The sequence below is a fragment of the Indicator indicator genome, chromosome 2 (genome assembly GCF_027791375.1).
Source record: "Indicator indicator isolate 239-I01 chromosome 2, UM_Iind_1.1, whole genome shotgun sequence".
Taxonomy (NCBI): domain Eukaryota; kingdom Metazoa; phylum Chordata; class Aves; order Piciformes; family Indicatoridae; genus Indicator; species Indicator indicator.
The window spans coordinates 63,277,483-63,302,109 of NC_072011.1; the positions used below are offsets into that span (position 1 = coordinate 63,277,483).

Sequence of the window (24,627 nt, forward strand, 5' to 3'; positions counted from 1 at the left end):
ACTAAAACACACATTTCAGATTATTTTCAGCCATTACAAATAGATTTAACAGGAAGGGTGATTCCTGATCTGTAAATAGCCTCCACTGATTTCGTTGGGTGCATGCTTGGTCTTTGACTTTTTCTGATGTACACAACAGAAGACAGAAAAAAACTCTTATTTTCCTGCTTATTCTCCTACTTTATATATAAAATATTTTACATGATATATGACAATATATATTACTATTATAGATAGATTTCTGAACTACTTCACAAAATAATTGCAAACCCACACTCCACATACATCCCCCACACCCCAATTTGTATTTCTTCACCACTAGGTCAATCTTATCAAGGATCTTAGAAAGAAGTTCTTCAGTAGGAGGGTGGTGGAACTCCGGAATAGGCTGCCCAGGGAGGTTGTGGATGCCTCCCCTCCCTGGGGGGTGTTGTTCAAGGACAGGTTAGATTAGGCCTTTAGCAGATGAGCCTAATTGAGAGGTGTCCCTGTCCATGGCGGGGGGAGAAGGGGGTTGGAGAAGATGATCTCTGGAGGCCCCTTCCAACCTAAGCCTTCTATGACATTCCATGAAATCCTTGCTCCAATTTTGTCCTTATAATGTTTTGCAACTACAAGGTAATGATTCACAGTGATTTTTAGACCTTTTCAGCTTCTGAGGAGCCACAGGTTTGGCTGCTCCAGGTTTCATCCTGAGTTTAAGATTCCTGATGTTCTCAGAGATGTGGGCCACAGGGTAGAGCACCCAGAGTACTACCAGTAGCAGGGACACGGAAAATGATGATAAATCTTAACATTTCAGTGCTTTAGTACTGGTACATGTAGGAGCTACAGGAAACCTGGAGGAGGACTTTTTTAATAGGGGCTTGCAGTGACAGGATGAGGGACAATGGATTGAAGCTTCCGGAGGGCAGATTTAGACAGGAGATAGGAAGAAATTCTTTCCAGTGAGGGTGGTGAGACACTGGAACAGGTTGCTCAGGGAGGTTGTGGATGACCCCTCCCTGGAGATGTTCAAGGCCAGGCTGGATGAGGCTTTGAGCAACCTGGGCTAGTGGGAGGTGTCCCTGTCTATGGCAGGGGGGTTGGAACTGGATGATTTTTAAGGTCCAGTCCAACCCAAACCATACTGTGATTGTATTTTAAAAAGGGAAACATCAAGAGCTGTTTGAAAACACATCAATAGGTGTTTGAATCTTCTAAAGAAAAGTTCTTTTAAAGGGGGAAAAAAAGCTTTTTCAGACTGAAATAGCAAACAAATTGATAAATATTCCTTAAATGTTCCTTTCCACATTGAGTTCAGTCTGATATTCTCTAGCTACAAAAAAACAATGTGAATATTAATTATGAGGGAACCTATCCATCTTTCCTTATGATAACAGGATTTTAGTATTTCTTTCCCTGCATGCTTTTAAAAGATCTCTGGGCCTCAATTAAGATTTCAAATATTACTACACACTTAATCCAATTACAGATATTGTTGGGAACAAATGTATTCAACTGTCTTAGGTATCACTTGTGTTTCATAGAATCATAGAATGCTTTGGGTTGGAAGGGACCTCCAAAGGTCATCTAGTCCAACCCCCTTCTGCAGGACACAGGGCACCCTCAACCGGATCAGGTTGCCTGGAGCCCTGTCACTTAAGTTTAAGATGACATTTTACTAAAGGCAAGTTTTCAGCAGCTCTTCCAGCTTCTTCAGGTGATTTCTTACCCAAAAGATCAACTTTTTGAGAACTCAAGTTTACACTTGGCTCAAGCATTTTCTTCCTGCTGTCAGTGTGTACAGCCAAGCACCTTTTGCTTTGTTATTTCCAGGCTGTGGCTTTGCTCTGCCTCTTGCATGCCTGTATAAAGCTAAACCAGCAGGATTTTTAAACCCGAGTAAATGGGATTGATTTCAATATTGAGAGCTTCTCTCAAATGGTCCTTTGCCATTTGTAATCTCTTAAGGATTGTGCTCAGTGTCAATGAATGATGATTTTGCTATTGAAAACAGATAAGCCTCTTGCCATGAGTTCTCACATGCACTCTGCTAAGGTGCACTCTGTATCTTGGTTTATGTAACAATAGGAAGTCAAGATTAGGAAATCAAAATGCTGCAGCCTTTTCTAGCTACTGCTGCTTTTATTCATAGCTGATTAGCTTGTCACAAACTGACTTCCTAAGTGTCCTCTATCACCTGCACAATGCCAGCTGGAGATGGAAGAATACCTCTTCCCCTGAGAGCCCACAGTGGCCATTATTTTCTCCTAGGGAGCACCACTCTTACTCTCAAGCTGCTGAAACATTACCCAGGAAAAACTGCATGGACAATTCAAAGTATAGCATTAACCACAACAGAAACTCAGCAAGTTATTTTCACAAAGATTCAGCAACTAGAGTGCTTACATTTTGGTGCAACTAGAACTCCTTAGAGGGCAGTGCAAAGCTCCCTATGCTTGTTACTCTGAATTTCTGATCCAGGTTCCACAAGTCACACATAAACATGTTCATGGGAAAGATGGAATTGGAGACTTACCTGTTTGGTCTTTCTTTTTCCAGACAGATTTTACTATTAGAGAGAAAAGGCTTAGTGTGCAGAGCCAGAGAAGACCTTTTAACTAATGAAATGCTATTTCTATGTACACACCCCCTTACAGGAAAATACCCAGGAATAGAAAATGACTGAGAAATAATCAGTATAAGCTACATGAACCACAGCTCCCTTTTTAATTTGACAGCTTTTTCACATCCCAGTCTTGGTCTTCATCTTGTGTCTTGTGGATTCAGGACTACCTAGACAAACAACTGCTGAAGAATTCTTTGCACACTCCTCACAGGGGACTGCATGTCAGAAAGCCAACTTTATCTTGATGTCTCAACTCAACAGAGCAATATCTCCTTTGAAGTCACTTGTCTGATGGATTGAGGCCTAGAAATCAGCTGGAAGGGAGTGAACTTCTTGACATACCCCCCCCCCCCAAAAAAAAAAAAAAAGAGAGCAATGTGCTTGGATGGAGAGTTTAACAAGTACCTAAATGTAATTCATTAAAGTCATTGTGAAGAAGATAATAAGGAAACAGTTATGTGGCTCCAGTAATAGGCTATTGAGGGCTTAAAATGCTATGATAAATGTTTCATGCATTTTAATAGACACAAATGCAAAATGTGCCAGAGTAAGTGTTTTTAAGATAAGAAACTGCTCATCAATGACATGCATTGGGTAGATGTTTTTAACACTATTAGCCCTATAAAAAAAAAAAAAAGGAAGAAAAGAAAGGCACATGGAGAAATGAATTACTGTTCCTATAACATTAGTGCAGCATAATATTGTGGCTAAGTGTCTGCTAGACTTCATCAAGGCTGAACTCATGAAATGATGACTTGCTGCAGAAGAGTGTAGCAATGATAAAATAGCCCACACAGCTAAAACCAGTCCACAGGATTGTTCTGCAGACTCGCTGGCCATCAGAATGCCACAGGGGACCCAGAAACCAAGTTCTGTGAATTTTTATTGATGAAACTAGGCAAAGACCTTCTAAATTAGAGCTCTACATACGGATGAGACAGAGGCTGCATGCACATGCACTGTTCCCTACTAGTGATAATCAAATCTCACTGACCTTAATGCTAAGCAGTAAGACAATTGCTTAAAAGACTCCCAGCAACACAGATGTATAAATATTTATATATATAAAAAAATTCATTTAAGCAAAATTTTAGCTGGTATTCCTTTTTTTTTTCTTTCTTTTTTTTCTTTTTTCTTTTTTAATTTTTATGTTTCTTTTTCCTTTTCCCCCTTTTTTCGTTTCCTTTCTTTGTTTTCCTTTTTTCTTTTTTCCTTTCTTTTTTATTTTTCCTTTTTTTCCCCCCCTTTTTATAAAATTATTTTTTCTTCTTTCTCCCCTTTTTTTCCCCCTCTGATTGAAGAAGAGGTAATCAACATTTCCCTAAGAATCTTGCTTCTCCTAATCCCACCAAACTGAGAAATAGTCTCTGGTCTGACTCTCAATGACATAAATGTTGTAATTTCTTATAATGTAGAAATGCTGCATTTATTATATCCATTACCATGAGAGGGATGGACAGAAACTTGGCAATTCACTTCATCATATGTTGGACCAATGGAAATGCCCAGTGTCTATTACTGAGAAGCAGACATCCCCCCCCCCAGCCTCACTCTCTTTGATTCTATATTCCCCCTCTCCATTAACTATTACCTGCAAATATATAACAATAAAAAAAGCAAAAAACTAAAGCAAACAGCCCCAACCAATAACAACAAAAAAATCACAAGCAACCCCCAACCCCCTTCAAACCAAACAAACCTGTGAATTCTTTGCAAGTATACATTAAGACAGAACTGTAGCAAAGAAATCTCTAGCTGCAGAGAGGTGGCAATTTGTTTGGTTTTCCTTGAAAAGTTGTGGAGATAAGCACAGCAACATTAATTCTGTAAAGCATTGCACTCAGGAAAAAAAAATCCTTTGCATGTTGTTAACATACTGGAGTTGTTCAACCTGAAGACTCCAGGGGGAACCTTAGAGCTGCCCTCCAGTACCTGAAGGGATCCTCCAGAAGGCTGCAGAGGGACTTTTCATGACAGTGTGTAGAGATAGCACAAGGGGGAATGGTTTGAAGAACTAGTTTAGACTGGAACTTAGGAAGAAGTTCTTCAGGATGAGGGTGGTGAGACTCTGGAATACATTGCCCAGGGGGGTTCTTGATGCCTCCTCCCTGGGGGTGTTCAAGGCCAGCTTGGATGAGGCTTTGAGTAGCTGAGTCTAGTTTAGAAGTGTCCCTGCACATGGTGGGAAGGTTGGAGTAGGTCCCTTCCAACTTAAGGTATTGTTTGATTCCATGCTACCTACTTTGTGAACTAAACTATTAATTACTTGAGCATTATTTTAGACAGATTTACTGGGGAATAACCAAAACCAACCAAACCAACCAACAAAAAAAACCAACCCAACCCAACCCAACCCTAAGTTTCTGTCACCTGCAAAAAAATCACTTCAAACTTCAGTCCTGTAACAGAAAGACTGCAGTAATTCTCCACAGAATTTTCATTTATAGGCACTTCCAGATGCTCTCAAAAAAAAAAGAACCAAACCAGTGAGCACCACAACAGCATTATTTGTTACAAAAATAAAGGCCTCAGAAACAAATGAAGAACAATGTGAAAAAACTGAATAAAGGTATTTCCACCTGAAGTGTGATATTTCCTTCCTGAGTACAAATTTAGAAGCACTATCAATTGAACACTGCTGAGTTACTGTTATTTTTTTTCTTCCTTTTTCATTTGTATGGAAGTGATGTTCTTTTTAAAGAACACAATTTCTTGCCGGAAATCACTTGGTACTAAACAAACAAACAAAATTATTCACATATTTATGTTCAGATATTTCTGATGTTCAGCTAACAGCTTGTTTGATAAGCCAGCTACAGGAGAGAAGGAAAATAGTGGTGAGCTATAAAACTGAAGATGAAGACGTGAGCCCAAAAAAACCTTTCCAAACATTTCCCTTCAGCTGTCTGAAACATCTCTTCCTTAACTGACACAGATTAAGCATTCCACACCTCCAGAAGTGATGTTTCTGCTTTCCTGTAAACAGCAGCTATTTCTCCAGCCTGCTCTTGCTTACATGCAGGACAGATGAATTCACTTTGCAACAGCACAAGTCCATGCTGCTCAAAGAAAAAAAAAAAAAAAAAAAAAAATCAATCCTCTCCCTCTACCAGAGGTTGCTGCTCTGCTGTCTCCTCACCATTCTGGCCTCCCTTACCTCCTGTTTTATTCTCCACCAGGTGTCCATGATAAATCTGCTCAGAAAACTGCAGCATGTTAACAGCAACAATTCACTTCATGGGACACTGTTTAGCCACACCCATTCATTTTCAGAGTCAGATGAAAACCTGCAGCACAAACCCCAAAGAATGGTATCTGGAGCATTTGAAATAGGATCAGCAGTGGCCCTTGCTGGCTCCCTGTGCATTCTCAGCTAAGTCACTCCCCACCATGCAGGGGCAAAGAGGACTTTCTCAGAAATACTTGGGAGTGTGAACATCTATCAGCACCTGGGAGATTCCTGCTGCATGTTAATGACTTTGCCTAAAAATAGCCAAGTCCTGGCTCTTGCCATAGGTGCTCCCAAGGAGCAGGAGATGAATAAGTAAGGGGAAGTAGCTTTTCCTAGCTTGCCTAGCACCTGCAGGTCAGAAAGACAAGCTATATTTTGAATCCTTCCTGCTGCAGTGCAGAGTATTTTCTTATTTAAATTCACCATAAGGAACAGCAACTAAAAACACATGCAGCATTTGAGATGGGGCTCAACAACATGCTTGATGATGTCTCCTCCTCTGGCCTTACTACCTTCACCCATAGCTCCTGACATCCTTTGGTATCTCTGGTCACTTCTGACCACTAGAGCGTTTGCCACTCTGAGCTAGCAGACTTCATTGCTCTGCTTGCAGAACTAGGGTCATTTTTTTTCTATAGTACTGATTACTTTGTACATGTTGATATTTATTTCCAACTACCAATCCACTATTTAATTCCAATTACCAATCTACCACTCTACCATTCAATTCCAACTCCCACTCTACCATTCAATTCCAACTCCCACTCTACCATTCAATTCCAACTATTATTCTACTTGTCAATTCCAACTGCCATTCTACTCTTCTATACCAAGTACCATTCTACTATTTAATTCCACTACCATTCTACTATCAAGTGATTCACCATCTTGAAACCCTTCAGAAATGCATCACATGCAGCAATGCATTTGATATCCCTGAATAATCTCCTTGCTCCTGCAAATGCTATCACCTCAGTGTCCCTTCTCTCAATCATTTATGAATATATCAGTGTAGATTTCTGTGGGACTAGAGCTTTGCTGCCACTGCGGCCCAGTTCACTAATATCAATGACACTACATTAGCTTTAGACATTCTTCTCCAGAAGAAAAGTGTTCAGTTGCTTTGCTGCTACTGATTAGAACAGAACTCCTCAATATATCCTCATAAGATTAGACTCCAACATCCACTCTTGGGCATGTGAAAAATAAATGGTGAGGATAATTTAAATCACCAGTACTGAAAGGTGATTAAGTCATCGTGCTTCTCAAAAGTTTAATGAGAAAAACATAAAAGTGAAATAAGAGAAATTTAGGACCTGCTACTTACTGCTTCTTCCCAGTAAAACAGTAGAAAGCCTTAGTCTACATCTTCTGAAAAGTCCTTTAATGAAAGATTTGATAGAACCAATATGAACTAGACACACACAACTCCCTTGCATATAAATCAGGATGTATTAATTCAAGGCAATCTATTCTTATACATCTAGCACGTCCCAGAGGCTGCTTGGACCCTATGGCTAAAATGAGAGGTGACATGCTGGCACCAATCTTTGCTTTCTTATCCTCCAAGAGTCCTCTTGTCATGTTTAGTATTTTGGAGGATTTCCTGCTCCCCACTCCCTTTTAAGAGTCCAGACTGAAGGTTCCAAGGGAACAACGTCAGCCAAGTCTAGACCATACCCTTGTGCTCTGCTGGTGTTACTTTGGCAGCACACCAATGCTGAGAGCCAGCTGATGTGCAACCACACCATGGCCCTGACTCACACAGCCTCACATACAGACTACATGGAAAACTGTCTATACCTGGGCCTTTCAAAACTGAACTATGCACTGAAACAGCCAACTTTCAAAGTCTACTCTTCAGCAAGCTTAAAGAAGTGTCTGAAATCATCTATGTGATATTGCTAAAAAAAACCCCACCAAGTCTTTATCTGAACTTTAACCTGATGTTGTTTTGTTCCCCCCCACACCAATTAAGGCAATTATCCTAATTGCATGAATTTTCACATTCATTTCAATAAGCCTGTGTTTAAGCTTTTACTGCTGTCTTTCCCCCCTCCCCCCGAGTCTGACTATTGCAGAGCACACCACTGCACCTTGAGAAAGTCCCAGACATATTACTATTAGAGATCTCATTCCTGAGGCCCCCATTCAATCAGTTCTGTCTTTAAAGTACCATAAGGAGGATGTGGCGCTTAAACAGATAAGATGGATGAAAAGCATGAAAAGAAAGAAGCATGCACACACACACTCAAAGAAAAACAGCTGTTTTCTAGTAAGAGAACTTGAAATGATATTTCATTGACAGTCTGCCAGGAGACTAATGGCAATTTTCCCCTCTGCTAGCTAAGAAAAAACAACAAAGTTTTTTAAGCAGCAAGTAAAATGCAGGCACAGAAATAAACTTTATTGCTGTTCTTCTTGTAGGCTGGAAGTAAGTACTGATAGAGTGAAGCCTTCAAACCCTGGCAGATGACCTTGAAAAGCTTCATCAGCAGGGAGAAAAATAAATATGATAGAGCCTTAAATGGTCAGCCAGCAAATCTAAGGCACTTATTTTCATTTTAATTAAGGTTCACGCTTTTGTTTGCTATGTTAATAAGATAATTCTCTCCCATGCTCCAGTTAGGCTTAGACCTGAGATATAGAGGGCTCACCACTGCCATTGAAAAATGACCTGTGTGCAATTCTTTAGCTAGTTCTATCAAATTTTCTCATGGCCTTTATTAACTGAAGTTTCTTATTTTATTTTCTTTTAACAAATACAACTAGATAAGGGGCAAAAACAGTTGCCTTTTACATAACTTGAATATTTCCATGCAAGATTTCTGTGGCATAAATTTTAGCTGAGAAATCAGCTTATCACAAGACTTTATTTTTTTTTAATCACCCATTAAGAGAGAGAGCTCAAACTCACAAGTCCAATACACCATCGTTGTTACCTTCTCCAAATCCTCTCTCAAACTACATCAACATGAAATTTCCCTAACAGCCACAAAACAGAAAGAACTGCAAACAGTTGTGAGCTCATAAGTACACTCAAAAGCACAGCATCTCTTCTGGACACTCAGGTGCTTTTTCTCAAGCTTGAAACTCCCTAAAACAAGGCCTCAGATACTGAGGGGGTTGGACTAGATGACCTTTGGAAGTCCCTTCCAACCCAAATCATTTTGTGATCATTTTGTTTGATAAGCCAGCTACAGGAGAAGAGGAAAATAGTGGTGAGCTATAAAACTGAAGATGAAGACGTGAGCCCAAAAAAACCTTTCCAAACATTTCCCTTCAGCTGTCTGAAACATCTCTTCCTTAACTGACACAGATTAAGCATTCCACACCTCCAGAAGTGATGTTTCTGCTTTCCTGTAAACAGCAGCTATTTCTCCAGCCTGCTCTTGCTTACATGCAGGACAGATGAATTCACTTTGCAACAGCACAAGTCCATGCTGCTCAAAGAAAAAAAAAAAAAAAATCAATCCTCTCCCTCTACCAGAGGCTGTTGCTCTGCTGTCTCCTCACCATTCTGGCCTCCCTTACCTCCTGTTTTATTCTCCACCAGGTGTCCATGATAAATCTGCTCAGAAAACTGCAGCATGTTAACAGCAACAATTCACTTCATGGGACACTGTTTAGCCACACCCATTCATTTTCAGAGTCAGATGAAAACCTGCAGCACAAACCCCAAAGAATGGTATCTGGAGCATTTGAAATAGGATCAGCAGTGGCCCTTGCTGGCTCCCTGTGCATTCTCAGCTAAGTCACTCCCCACCATGCAGGGGCAAAGAGGACTTTCTCAGAAATACTTGGGAGTGTGAACATCTATCAGCACCTGGGAGATTCCTGCTGCATGTTAATGACTTTGCCTAAAAATAGCCAAGTCCTGGCTCTTGCCATAGGTGCTCCCAAGGAGCAGAAGCAGGTGAACAAATGAGGGGAAATAGCTATGACTGTGCTCCAGGGCAAGAAGGCTGCAGGAAGAGGTGAGTGAATCTGCCACTACACCTCCAGCAAGAGAATTAATAGGATGGGCTTCCATGGCATAGCCTGTGCAGCATCACTTACTCTCACCTTGTATTTAACAGAGAATGAGGAATCAGAAGGATGTCTCCTAACTAGCTTCTGTGGCTGTACAGACTAAATTATGGGCTAACCTTTAGTCCTTTTTATTCTGTTTAATGCAGGCTATTTTGCTTTCAAACCTGAACCTTTTCTGAGGTTTTTGTTGTTGGTTAGTTCCTTGTTTTTCTCCCTAGACTGGGTGTTTTCAACCTCACTTTAAAACAGAGTGCCAGATACAAGGTACAGGACAGCATGAGAGCAGCTTCAGGACTAAGTACTCCAGTGAGATGCTCTGATAAAGAAGCAGTTTTATTTTTTCCCCCTGTATCTTTCAACCTGTTTCCTTTGATTAGATTCAAATTATGGTTTCTATTAGCAACTAGTAGATTATAATCAGAACTTGACTGAAAAGGGCCATGTATGCTTTCAGTTTTCTTGCACAGCAGTAGGCTGTTATTTTCAGGAAATCACGTGAAAAGGGATCTTGAAAATTATATTCCTGAGCGAGAAGGAATTCAATGACCTCACTTTCTAGATGTGCAAAGTGTAACCAAAGCTTTAAAAGAATTATTTATAATTATTTCAAACTTTACACCCTAGAGGGGAGTCCCTGACTGAACCTGCAGTGAAAGCACCCTGCTGATTTGCTGTTATGTCCTTTCTGGTGGTAAAGCTCTTTTACATATTTTTAGCAGGCTGTCAGACAGACTGAATGAAGAAAAAAAGATCAAAACTACCTCAACACAGTTCATAAGCACTGTGTTAAAAAAAAAGGCCAAATACAACACAGAAATCTTACATTCGGGGGGGGGTGTGTGTGGGGGAGAGCTACAACAATGCATCATTTTGATGCTTTTCTACAGCAAATGACAGCAAGAAAAGGAGCAAATAATATATTCTAACAATTCTTGTCACCAGACAGTGAGAAGCTAATCCATGGAAAGATGTTAAGTGGTTTGCTCAGCACAGTAGATTTTAACAATATCCTTAAAAGCATAGCTGAAAACTCTGGACTTTGCAACAAAATGCATTTTAAACAAGCAGTAGCTTTCAAAAAGGTCTTTATCTAAGCTTTGCTGCTGCTTAAAAATCTATGTGCAAACTGTAAATACACTGTAACTAAACACTGATGTTGGTTCTTTAACAGATATAATTCTCTACTTATTTACCAATGACCTGACATAGCTTCCTGTCATGGTCTGGATTTGTAGGATAAAATGGTAGGATTTTTTGCCTTGACAGGAAAAAAAAAAGCTTCAGTAGCAGATGTTACCTATTTCAAACAGAATAATTCCATTTCAGCAGCTGCAATGTGCACACCTGCAGAAGAACAAAGGTTTAAAAGGATGCACAGAACAAGGAGAAGAGATTAAGGATTACAGGGGAGAGGAAAAAAAGAGAAAACAAAGCAAAGAAATTAAATGAAGTGAGAAAATAAAATGAGGGGGGGAAAGAAGGGATACAGAGAATGGATGATAGAACTAGGGAGGTACAGAGGGAGAGGTATGTGCCAATACAAGGGAAGGGGAACTTCAGTGGAAGGACAAACAGAAAAGCCTCAAAACTCATTGAATTGTTCCTATTTTGGAACCAGTTAAATTTAACCAGTTAACATTACTATTTTTACCTAACACATTCTAAAGTTCTACTCTGCTGACTCTAACAAAATGCAAGCAGCAATGAAAAAAACAAACAAAAAAAACCCCAAACCAAAAAACCCCAACCAAACAAAAAAAAAAATCACACAAAAGATGAAACAACACCTAAACCTACACATGCTTTCAAAAAAAAAAAAAAAAAAAGGGGGGGCGGGGAGGGGAAGAAGTGAATGCCTTAGAGGCCCCACCTGGAATACTGCACCCAGTTTTGGGCTCCCCAGTTCAAGAAGGGCAGGGATCTGCTGGAGAGAGCTGCAAGGATGATGAAGGGACTGGAGCCTTATGAGGAGAGGCTGAGAGACCTGGGGCTGTTTCATCTAGAGAGAAGACTGAGAGGGGATCTAATAAATGTCTATAAATATCTGAGGGATGGGGGTCAGGAAGGAAGGGACAGTGACAGCCCTCTGCTCACTTTTGTCCTGTGACAGGAAAAGGGGCAATGAATGGAAACTGCAACACAGGAGGTTCCACCTCAACATGAGGAAGAACTTCTTTACTGTAAGGGTCACAGAGCACTGGAACAGGCTGACCAGAGAGGCTGGGGAGTCTGTTTCTCTGGAGACTTTCAAGACTCATCTGGATGCATTCCTCTGTGACCTGTGCTAGATTCTACGTTCCTGCTCTGGCAGGGGGGTTGGACTGAAAGACCTCCAGAGGTCCCTTCCAACACCTAACATCTTGTGAGCCTGTGAAGTACATTGCATATAAAAGCCAGGAGCCTGTAGCGCTACAAGCACCTAGAAATGTTCACATGCTGGCATTAAAATGGGGGGGGAGGGGGGAAGGAGAGGTGTGAGTAGGAAGAAAAAAGAGGCTTTAATGAAGTTGAGACAGCAACCCTTAACATTGCAGCAGTAAAAAATATGGAAATAGAGCACCTTCATTTGTTCACGAGTCATTCAAAACCTCTTGTTGAACCGCCATAATAATTTTGTGGGATAAAGTTCAGTCTGTAAGAAATAACAGGGAAAAATCCCACCCATCCTGACACCTGGTTAATGTTTTCAAAGTTTAACAAAGTCTGTAGCAAAGAAGGAAGACCACAAAATGCCACCTCTTCTGCAAACTGGACATTGCCTCAAGGTGAGTGGATGTCCAAGTGTTGCTAGCAAACCCTCAGCTCTGACCAGCCAGCGGTTGGTCATTTGATCTGCAGTGAGCAGAAGGTAGTTTTCAGGTTGCCCTCAAGGGAAAATGGGAGGAGGAGGAGAAGGTGCAATATTTGTTGACTAGGTTTGTAATTCACTGCAAGAAATAGTGCTTCAAATCATATTTTCCTTTTCCTCTTCCAAGCAAAACACTGGCTTTTGTTCATGTTTGTTACGCTTTAATGCTGCCTCTACAAACCCAAACTAGATAATTTAACTTTTTTTTAAAATGCTGTCTCTCCAAACTCAGATAATTTAACTTTTTTTTTAAATGCTGTCTCTCCAAACTCAGATAATTTAACTTTTTTTTTAAATGCTGTCTCTCCAAACTCAGATAATTTAACTTTTTTTTTAATGCTGTCTCTCCAAACTCAGATAATTTAACTTTTTTTTTAAATGCTGTCTCTCCAAACTCAGGCCAGATAGTTTCATCCTGACCTCATTTCTGTACTAGCCCAGCTATAATAAATAATATTTCAGTCCCAACTGTGAAATGATACTAAAATGATTCATTTCTAAGCAGCAGAAATGGGAACATCTAAAAGAAGTCTCTCTAAGATAAAACCCAGATTTACTTCTATCCACATAAAAATCAGGATTGATATACATCCAAGCTCCCAGCAGACCCAAAAAGATAGGCACTGAACTGTAATATTGAACAATTAAGATTCAACTTCCGGATGCTGTTGCTTTGAAAGGTCTTACAGGTTAAGGACTTAATGTTCCGTTGTAAAGAGAAGTCCTCCAGAACTACCAGAGAGTCCAAGGGGCCAGATGGTTTTCTACCACCATCCACAAGGAAGCATTTTCTCAGGCACTGCTTCAGAGTAATAATTCACTGCAATCTGGAGGTTAAAACACAGCAATGGCTCATGAAATGTTACCTGCTTGTGCTGCTAGGAAAAGCTGCGTAGTACTTACCACAGCAAAAGCTCACAAACCCCTGTTCTGAACACAAGCACCAAGGGCAGATGGAGCTAATCATAAAAGTTCATTTCTAGCAACAACAAAAAGGACTACAGAACAGCAAAGAAAAAGATGAGTGTTTGATAGCAAAGGCATGTTATACAAAGGTTATGCTGCTCCTGCGTGAGACCAAGAAGAACTAATTCAGTTCAGCACATATATTTCTATTTGCAATCCTCTGCTTGGAGGCTTATTACTTACTCTGTCTTTGCAGATTCTCTTTGGATCCAAAACTTGCTTATAAAGTGGAAGCTAGAAATCATTTTCATTTGCTATTATGACACCTGAGATTAAAACTAAACCAAAGTCACAACACCTGTTGCAGCATGGCTTTATTACTGATTTTCGTTTTGTTTTGTTTCTATGTTAGTGATTTTCAGGGGGGAATTTTCTAACTTTGTGAGGAAGTTAAGAAAAAGAAAACCTAATATGGCTTTTCCTAGGGGAAAAGGAATTTAGCAGCACTAGGTAAAGTGCTGACATTTCTCCTCAGAGAAAGCTGTTTGCCTTTTATAATTGGGATTTTTGTCAGGAGCAACACAAAACAAAAAAAAAAGTAAACCCAATGTCCTGTGACAGACCAACAAAATGTTTCTGGGATTTTTCATGAGCTTAAACATTTTGGCAATGGATGATGGAAATATTTAGGTTTATAACTGGATAGTTTTATATTTTTGTATTACTTTTTCAGTGTGAGGAAGCTATCTCGATGCCTTGGTACACCCAAGCATTTCCTTCACTGTACTGAAAGGTCTGCCTGGATTTAAAAATGGTTTGGGTGTAAGAATGCTTTAGGTTAACAACTTGCCCCAAGACAACCTTGCTTTTTAACCACAGATGCTGTATTTTTGTCTTGGAAAGTTATTAATTGGAAAAAAGAATTATTAGCAGATGATGTGTTGTAAATAACTGTAGTCCCCTATTTTTCTTTCAAGAGTATAAAATTATTATGGGGTGTTACGTTTATGTCTTTTAGGAAACTTTTAACAGCTACAAATTCATCCTATGCAGTTTGCTGTTGAGCTTTGTTTCTATAGTCATAAAGCTGGCTTGTGAAACCTGTTAGGAAGGAAAAGATAAAAAAAAACCCAACCCAAAACTCAAATCTACCATACTTACTATCAATAACTTTGTTGACACCATTCAGGAATTCCATAGACTCAAAATAAAATCACAGTCCTTTTTCTCCTTTCAGAATATAGCCTCTTAATCCAAATAATACCAGAGAAGTTAAAATTTAGTCCATTCATCAGGCAAATGTTTCCCTCTGTTTCATAAACATGCATATCACAGAGAAAAATTGTTCAATTTAAGGTTTTTTCCAGTTTTTTTTTCTTACATGATTAGAGTGTAAAAAATCATCATAGAAATATGGTTATTCTCAGGCTTAATAATGCCCTTATGGTAATTTCCCGAAAACAAAGATTTAGCATCACCAATTGTGTTAGGAGCAGCCAGTAAACATAGTTTAATTATCTGGGAGGGTTATAAAATAGAAATTCTTGTACTGTGGATGATTCTATTGCAAATACCATCAAGAAAACTAGAAGGAAGACACAGGGGGAAATATGGGAAATGCTGGTTCACTAATTTTATGGCTCCTGTAAAGATTTTAGCCTATCTGCACCAACACAGTACTACAGGCATCATTTCCTTTATGTATGTTTACAACCTGTAGAATGATTCCTTCTTTTAATATTTTAGGTAGAATTTACATCCTATGGAAAGGACAAAAAAACCCCCAACAACAACCCACCCATCCCACACTAGGGTATATGATGACTTTTTACACAATGATAACTATCATCACATTTCATTAATAAATTATCAAGTACTTGCAAGCTGACCACAATAATTTTTTTTTTCATCTAAGTTTTGCATATTTCATAATGATGGAATAACATTTTAAAAAGTTGGAATAGGCACTTACTGGAATTACAGTTAATCCTGATACAGTCTAGATGGGGAAGAATAGATGAAAAATGAAAATTTATCCTTCAAGGTAATAGCTGCAGACATCCAATAAAATCACAGTCCACCCTTCTGGGGACAGACACATGCAAATATGGCCACTCCATATCATCAGTCTTTACATACTGTTAGAACCCAGATCTACTGCCAGAAATCTTTATAAATAGAAACGACAAATAGGGTAAAAAAATTGGCCAATTTCAAACAAAGCTACATGGTGACAAATCTAAGTGGGGGGGAGGGAGGGAAATATATATATATATGTCAAGTAAAACAATCAGGATTTAAGTGTCAAAGATGCTTAACTGAGGCAGGCTGCAGCTTTCTCCCCATCTGTGAAAGAACAGGAAATATCTCTCAATGCAATTAGAAAGTGCTCCGTCACAATGGGTCATAGAGCAAGCCAAGCCACAGGCAGACACCTTGGACCAGTTGTGGATTAGTATACCTCAAAGGCTGATCTCCAAATTGTGAGAAGTGAAACAGAAAGCTCATTCCCCAGGCTTATAAACAGGGGGTGCTGGGGTGATTTTTTTCTTCAGAAATTAACAGTGACTACAGTCGAAGCCACATCAATATGAATAAAATAATGGCAGGTTGGGAAACACTGATTGTTAGAAAATTGTGTTCAGAACCTTGCCTGACTGGAAAAACAAAACAACAACAAAAAAAGACAGGAAGAAGAAAATAAAAAAGGAGGAAGAAGTAAAAGGAGAAAAGAAAAAAGAAGGAAAGAGAGAAGGAAGAAAGAAAAACGAGAAACAGAAAACAAAAATAGTTTAAAGAAAAAGGAAAAAGAGAAAAGGAAAAGGGACAGAGAGGAAAGGGACAGAGAGAAAAGGGAAAGGGAAAAAAGGAAAGAGGAATTAGAGAAAAAAAAAGAAAGAAAAAAGGGAAAGGGGAACGGGGAAAAAGGAAACAACAGAAAGATAAAAGGAAAAGGAAAAAAAGGAACCAGCAAAAAAAAAAAAAGTAACAAGCAAAAAGAAAAATGAGAAACAGCAAAAAGAAAAAAAGGAAACAGCAGAAAGAAAAAGGGAAAACAGAAAATTGAAGACAAAAAAAGGAGAAAGGGGAAAAGAAAAAAAACGTGAAAGAGAAAAGAAAAAGGTGGGGGGGAAAGAGAAAGAACTAAAAGGAAAAAGAACAGCAAAGAAAAAATAAAGGAGGGGGAAAAATAAGAGAAAATTTTAAAAAGGCAAAGAAAAAAAGGGGACGGGGAAACCAAAAATAAAACAAAAAGAATAATAAAACAAATAAAAAACCTCGGGAAGGCTCGGGAGGAAAAAAAATCACTATTGCTAGGGCATGGATTTCTTTTCTTTCCTGAACTACAGAAGTGGGCAAAACCTGGCGGAGGGTGGCGTTTTGTGCATCGAGAGAACGCCCTGACGCACAGCAGGCTGCTCTGCTGGGCTACCTGCATTTACTGCTGTGTAAGAACTACTTGGCCAGTTACTCCTGGGTGCCACCTTTGAGGAACATATGTACCATCGAACCTAGATTTTGTTTCCATATAGCTGAGTTTGCCATGTGTCGTCAACCGCATCAGAAAAGTGGTTGCAAACAGCCAGGGAGCAGCAGCAGCCGCACATTCCCTTTCACAGAAAGCAGCCAGGCGAGGGTTGGGGGCGGGGGCTGCAGCCTGCAGCAGCCCCAGTTCAGCACTAGAGGGGACTGTAGGAGAAAAGGAAAGCCTTTGGCTTCCCCTTCTCCCTGACAAAATCTAACCACCAGGAAGGAGGTTTGAGTGAGCAACGCTTTTAGGAAGCGGAGGGCGAGGTGCTTATTTTCTTTGCCCACTCCTCTCACTCTTCCCCTGCCCCATGCTTTCTGGAAATCATTTTACCTGTCATGAAGACGAGAAACTACTGAATTCCCCTGCAAACCAGAAGTGTGCATTTGCCTAAGTGCACTGCTGTGCTCTTCTTGCAGCTCCAGACTTGGATTTACCCACAAGCACAGCAGAAGCGCTTTCATTGATTTCCTTTTTTCCTCCGCTTTCATTGATTTACTTCATTTCTTCAACTACAAACTAGGAGCTAACATTTTGTCCATCATATTTCAAACCCGGAAACTCATTTTTGGAGGGGAGAGGGGGGCTGTTTAAGGTTGGGGTGGGTTTTTTTTCTGTAAAAGGGTTTGTGCCTCCTGTGTTCACACGGCTGTTTGCTGAGGGCCGCAGTCTTTGGGCATTGAAGGGTTGTGTTATCGGTTCGATACTACCAAAAAAATACCACTACAGAATCGTTTTAAAAAACAGAGGAAGATGGATTGAACGACAGATTATTTTTTTCTTTTGACACCTAAAAAAAGGAGACTGAGGAATCCATCAGTGGGAATTATCCAGCAGTGTTAAACCCAGGAATTCTTTGATAACGTTTGCACATGGTACGTTAATTGGCAGAGGTAAAAACCGAGCTGACCTACATCCCATGTCCCTTCCACTCCAGGCATTTAAAGTGGGGAAAGGCTGCTGTGAAGAATTTCTGGAGGGTAAACCCAACCTTCCCCAATGAAGAATTATAATTTAGCACACCCCCTCCAGAAAATAAATAATTAAATAAGTAAATATAATACCACTGATGAATTAGTCTTCTCTTTTTAGAACACACAAGAGTACAAAAATATTGTGATGGGTCAACGTGGAGGCTCTAAAAAAAAGGATACAAAAGGGGAAAAAAAAAGCAAAAATAAAACCAAAGTCTAAGGATGGGCATGGGTTGGTGGAGGGACATAGGCAAAACGTTGCATTGACAGGTGTTTTATAGATTGTTTCAGTTTACTTTGGGTGTTAAAACAGGCTGTTTGGTAAATGTTTGCAAGCAAAAAAAAAAAAAAAAAAAGAAGAAGAAGAAAAAGAAAAATGCAAGAGGAAAAAAAAAAATGTTAATTTTCTTGGAGGAAGAGTTTGTTACCTAGGTTGACCGTCAGTTTGACTCGGCCTGCGTCCAGCTCCAAGCGAAGGGTGTCTGCAGATTCCCTCGAGGTCGTGGCCATTAAGATGCCATAAGCTCGCTGAGACCTGAACCGTAGAGAGACATCTTCGGCCTCTGTGTGCATCACCACGGGCAGCTGGATTTTCATGAACATGCTTCCATCATAGCTTAAAATTGTGGCCTCTGAAAACACAGAGAGAGGAAAAATGGTTAGCGAAGGACGACATTGTGGGGAGGGTGGGAAGGATTACACAGTGAAGGAGTGCAGGGGAACAACGAGTTCTCCATGGAACAACAATGTGCTCTTGTGGCCAACAGAGCCAATGGGATCCTGGGATGCATCAAAAAAGGTGTGTCCAGCAGGCCTAGGGAAGTTCTTCTACCTCTTCTACCTCTCTACTCTGCCCTGGTGAGACCACACCTGCAATCCTGTGTCCAGTTTTGGGCTCCCCAGTTCAAGAGAGACAGAGACCTGCTGGAGAGAATCCAATGGAGAGCCATGAGGATGATTAAGGGACTTGAGCATCTGCCCTGTGAGGAGAGACTGAGAGCCCTGGGGCTGTTTAGTCTGGAGAGGAGAAGACTGAGAGGGGATCTCATCATTATGTATAAATACCTGTGGGGTGGGTGTCAAGTGGAGGGGGCCAGGCTCTTTTCAGTGGTTCACAGTGATAAGACAAGGAACAATGGATACAAATTAAAACATAGAAGATTTCACCTCAACATGAGGAGAAACTTCTTTACTATGAGGGTGACAGAGCCCTGGAGCAGGCTGTCCAGGGTGGTTGTGGAGTCTCCTTCTCTGGAGACTTTCAAAACCCACCTGGATGCTTTCCTGTGTGGACTACCCTGGGTGATCCTGCTCTGGCAGGGGGGTTGGACCTGATGATCTCGAGGTCCCTTCCAACCTCTGATATACTCTGATTGGAACTGCTCCAGGAGAAGGTGGAAAATGTATATTCACCTGGTGTGACACTGAAAAGTTACATGTTGCAAATCCCTGGTATTACTGTCAAACATAGAGAAGCTTGGGTTAGGCTTTATTTTGTTGTTTGGGGTTTCGTTGTTGTTGTTTTAGTTTGTTTGGGTGGCTTTTTTTTTTTTTTCCCCCCAAGTGTCATATTTGGGTGCTTTTCAAAGAAACCAGCCTGCTCTTCAATGACCCAGCCATTCATGCCTACATCATTCACAGAGTCACAGATTGCACTGGATTGGAAGGGACCCGCAAAGGTCATCTCTCCAACCACCCTGCACTCAGCAGGGACACCTCCAACTAGAGCAGGCTAACTACAGAACAGATCTTGAATGTCTCCAGGGACAGAACCTCAACTCAATCCCTGGGCAGCCTGTTTCAGCATTTCACTACTCTCATCGTGCAAAATTTCTTCCTGATGTCCGACATAAATCTGCCTTGCTCCAGGTTCAAACCATTGCCCCTCATCCTATCATCACAGACCCTTGTAAATAGTCCCTCCCCAGACTTTCTGTAGGTTCCCATCACATACTGAAATGCAGTTCTAAGGTCTCCCTGAAGCCTTTCTTCTCCATGCTGAGCAGCCCCAACTCTCTCAGCCTGTCTTCATAGCAGAGGTTCTCCAGCCCTCTGATCATCTTTTTTGGCCCTCCTCTGGACCCACTCCAGCAGGTCCATGTCTCTCTTGTGTTGGAGCCCCCAGAGCTGGACACAGCACTGCAGGTGAGGTCTCACTAGAGCAGAGCAGAGTGGCAGAATCCCCTCTCTTGAGCAGACGGACAAAAATCACATGTAAAGAAATGCCTGCAAGACTAGGTTTGTACTATTTAAAACAGGAAAAGATATTCAGGTAAATCTTAAAGCCTGTTAACAGTCATAGCTGACTATCATCCACCTTAGGATACTTCAAGTGTAAATCTATTGGTATTTTCTACAACCACTCTTACAAGCAGCATCCAGTTAGTAAAAATCTGCCTGAAACTGAACCCCTAGCATGGTTTGGAGGGAGCCCAGATTGCTTCATGACCACAATGACTGTGGTATGGTAGAATCAAAACGTTCATATGATCATTATGACAGCCTCAGCAAGAGGGTTGTGACTGGACTTGGCATATTAAGGGTAAGATGTTAAAACCCCTGGGACAAGCACTTAACTGTCACTTGCAGACATCACAGGCAACCCTCCTGGTGAGTGGCTCTGGCATGGAGTGGTCACAGACTGTTAGACCACAGCAACCAGCCACAAAGCCTTTTTTTTTTCCCCAGCCTCTAGGCTGGTAATGAGAAAGGTAGGACTAGATTTCTGCTCATGGGGAGGCACAGCAATTCCTAGAAAACAAAGGACACTCTTGTTTCTGAAACTTCTTAGGAAGACCTTCCTTGCAGGATGATCAAGCACCGTGGCCAGTTAATCACCACAGCCTTTGGAAAGTACTTGTAGACTCACTGGCCTTGGCACAACATTGGTGTAACAAGCAACATCCTTTTACCCCAAGCCAACAGTCAGTGGGCAGACCACAGAGTCATAGAATGGTTTGGGTTGGAAGGGACTTTTAAAGGCCATCTAGTCCAACCGTCATGCAGTAAGCAGAGACATCTTCAATTTGAACAAGCTTCCACCAGGAACTTCAGGAGGCTGCCCAGTAACATACAAACCTAACTACAAGGCATGAATGACAAAACAGACTCCCTCAATGTGCCTTACTTCATGCATATCTAACTGGTTACCTACCACTAATTCACAAGACTTTCCAACTTCTTCCATGTCTGTAACGTTTGGGGTTTTTGGTTTTTTTTGTTTGGTTTTTTTGTTTTGTTTTGTTTTGTTTTGGTTTGTTTTTTTTTAATCCACTCAAAATTTCTCAACCTTGTAAGTTGTTTAAGGGCCACCAAAACGATCAGAGGGCTGGATCACACCTCCTGTGAAGACAGGCTGAAAGAATTGGAGTCTGGAGAAGAGAAGGGTCCAGGGAGACCTTAGAGCTTCATTTCAATATCTGAAGGAGACCTACAGGAAGGCTGGGGAGGAACTGTTCAGAAGGGCCTGTGGGGATAGGATGAGGGACAATGAAACTGGAGCAGGGGAGATTTAGGTTGGACATCAGGAGGAAGTTGTGCACAGTGAGAGTGGTGAAATACTGGAAGACGCTGCCCAGGGATGTGGTTGAGGTTCTCCAGGTTGATGTCCCTGGAGACATTCAAGATCTGTGTCTCTTTGCAGCCTCCTCTAGCTGGAGGTGTCCCTGATGAGTACCTGGGGGTTGGACAAGATGACCTTTGAGGGTCCCTTCCAACCCAAAGCTGTGAATCTGTAAATGATGAGGTCTAAACAGGATGCTGCAGAATCTTTCTTAGAAAAAGATGCCATCCCAACGACATCTGAACTCACTGAACAAAATATCAGTTACTTGTCCCAAAACAGACCACAAGAGAATGGAAGAGAACACAGCAGAGAACACCTACAGGAAGCTACTCTCTGCTTCAACTAGTTGTAGTATAATGGAGACACTTAGGAGTCTGGAGCAAGCTGGTTTAGTGGAAATGGCAAGGGGGTTGGAAATAGATGATCTTTAAGGTCTCTTCTAACTCAAACAATTTTATAGTTCTATGAGTCTATAAATAAACACTGGCATAAAATTGCTCCCAGTAATGGTGTTAGCATATTTTTGAAATCATAAATACTTAGGAGAGTTTGTCCAAAGCCATTTCCATTGCATATCTTGCATACTGTTAATGACAGATAAGCGCTTCAGGACTTCCAGCCTACACAGTCCATGGCAGGACAGAATGTTCCATTCATTCTCTGAGCATATTGGAGGCAAAAATGAGAAGATGGCATGCTCATTAATAATTCCAGACTTCCCCAATCAATATTGCAAGAAAAGAGTTAGATATTGGGAAAATGAATAAATAAAAGGATTATTAATGTCGACGTGGCACTTCATAGACAGAAGAATGCAGACTCCCTGCTGCAATTGCCAAATGCTCACTAGGAGAAGCAGCAAACCTAATCTGGTTCCTTGCAGAGAAGAATGCACACCCCAGAACCTCCACAAGGAAAGGATTCCCAGGTTTGCAGTACAGGGTAAACCCAAAGTTCTTTGTCTGTGTTCCTGCACCAAAGGAGAGGAAAGTGGGGGGTCACACTGAGAGAGTTGGGGCTATTCAGAGAAGGCTCTGTGGAGACCTTATTGTAGCCTTCCAATATCTGAAGGGGGCTACAAGAAAGCTGAGGAGGGACTTTGTCAGGTAGTGATAGGACTGGGGGGAATGGAGCAAAACTAGAAATGGGTAGATTCAGATCGGATGTTAGGAAGAAATTCTTCCCCGTGAGGGTGGTGAGACACTGGCACAGGTTGCCCAGGGAGGTGGTAGAAGCCTCATCCCTGGAGGTTTTTACATCCAGGCTGGATGTGACTCTGAGCAACCTGATCTAGTGTGAGGTGTCCCTGGCCATGGCAGAGGGTTGCAACTAGATGATCCTTGAGATCCCTTCCAACCCTGACAATTCTATGATTCTATGTCTCAAGAGGGCAATGGGGCATGGTGCAGATGTGCTGCTGGAATGGAGGACATTTCAACAAGTTTTCTCCATATCTGGAGACATGTAAAACCTGGCTGGACATCTTCCTCTGTTACCTTCTCTAGGTGTACCTGCTTTGGCAGGGAAGTTGGACCTGATCTCTAGAGGTCCCTTCCAACTTTCAACATTCTGTGATTAGTGATTTATAGATGTGCTGATTTCCGACCATGCACATTGTAACGTTTTCAGCAAATTCTAAACCTGAAATGCTTATGTGAAGCAGATGGAACACTTAACTATCACCAGCCTAATAAGAAAGTTCAAGTCAAAAGAGTTTTCACTGGGAGGTGATTTGATTTTTTTGATTGGGTTTGAGAGTGGGGAAAGAAACAAAGGTTCACAATAGGCTGAGGGAGCTGGGGTTGTTCAGCCTGGAGAAGAGAAGACTCAGGGAGGACCTTGAAACTGCCTTGCAATACCTGAAGAGATCCTACAGGAAGGCTCCAGAGGGACTTTTCCTCAGGGTGTCTAGAGCCAGGACAAGGGAGAATGGTTCGAAGCTGAGAAAGAGTATGATTAGACTGGAGCTTACAAAGAAGTTTGTGGGTGGTGAGATTCTGGGATAGGTTGCCCAGGGAGGTTTTAGATGCTCCCTTTCTGGAGATATTTAAGGCTAGTTTGGATAAGGCCTTGGGCAAGTAAGTCTAGTTGAGAGGCAGGGACGTTGGAGTAGATGATCTCTGAGGTTTCTTTCAGCCTGAGCCATTCTAGGATTCTATGATCCTGTATCTAGCTATTCATGAAATGCTCCTGAGATGTTGATCAAGGTAAAGAAGATTTAGGTAATTAAAGATATTGGGCATAAAATTTGAAGGTACGTATGCTAATGTAAAAGAAAGTACTTGATCTTGTCTGTTAAAAAAAGGCACCTGAACAGTATTTAGAGTTTTCAGAAGCTGAGCAAAAAGCAGATGTTCCAGGATGAACAGCATTTAAAAACACCAGGGGTCTGCTGCTAAAAACTTATCTTCTGACAATGGGAAAGCCAGTTGTGAGCATCAGCACTGGTGCTGTTTGCCAGCCTTCCTAGAATTATCCAGTCCTTTAGAAAATGACAGAAAGAGGAGAGAAAGAACTGCCTTAATTTAATCAGAGATGACCTGTGAGTATTTATCATCATGGTAAACAGACCTGATGTGATTAGATCCTCAATCCTGCTAAAGCATACTGTGCCAGTCATTTTGACAACAGATGTTCCAAGAACAGACCAAGGAGACAGAACAGAAGATCAAATGACTTAAAAGGTCTGGGGCAATGAGGAAACCCCCTTATGTCAACCAGCTCCTCTAAGTACAAAGTCACAGGAAAAAAAAAATACAAACACCAAACCCAGACCAACCCAAACAAGCTACAAAACTGGCAGGAAGCAGAGATGATTTGATCAAAGAAGATTTAGCACAGCCTTGAGAGCCATGACTGAAGACTGGAGACACAACACGTTCCTAAAATAAGAAGTACAGCTCTGTGCAGTTCATTCACTGGAAATGAGT

General features: G+C 41.1%; 1 protein-coding gene across 17 annotated transcripts in view; it reads right to left on the reverse strand.

Moving 5' to 3' along the window:
• NRXN1 (neurexin 1) overlaps nucleotides 1–24,627 on the reverse strand; it is a 767,737-nt gene that overhangs the window by 428,622 nt on the left and 314,488 nt on the right. For 10 of the 17 annotated variants that reach the window (XM_054395786.1, XM_054395728.1, XM_054395779.1 and 7 more), the window contains 2 exons: nucleotides 18,561–18,764; nucleotides 15,602–15,628 (listed from right to left, as the gene is read on the reverse strand). In XM_054395786.1, the coding sequence (XP_054251761.1) occupies nucleotides 15,602–15,628; nucleotides 18,561–18,764 (231 nt within the window). The remainder of the gene's footprint in view (nucleotides 1–15,601; nucleotides 15,629–18,560; nucleotides 18,765–24,627) is intronic. The other 7 variants (XM_054395842.1, XM_054395825.1, XM_054395833.1 and 4 more) reach the window with 1 other exon arrangement.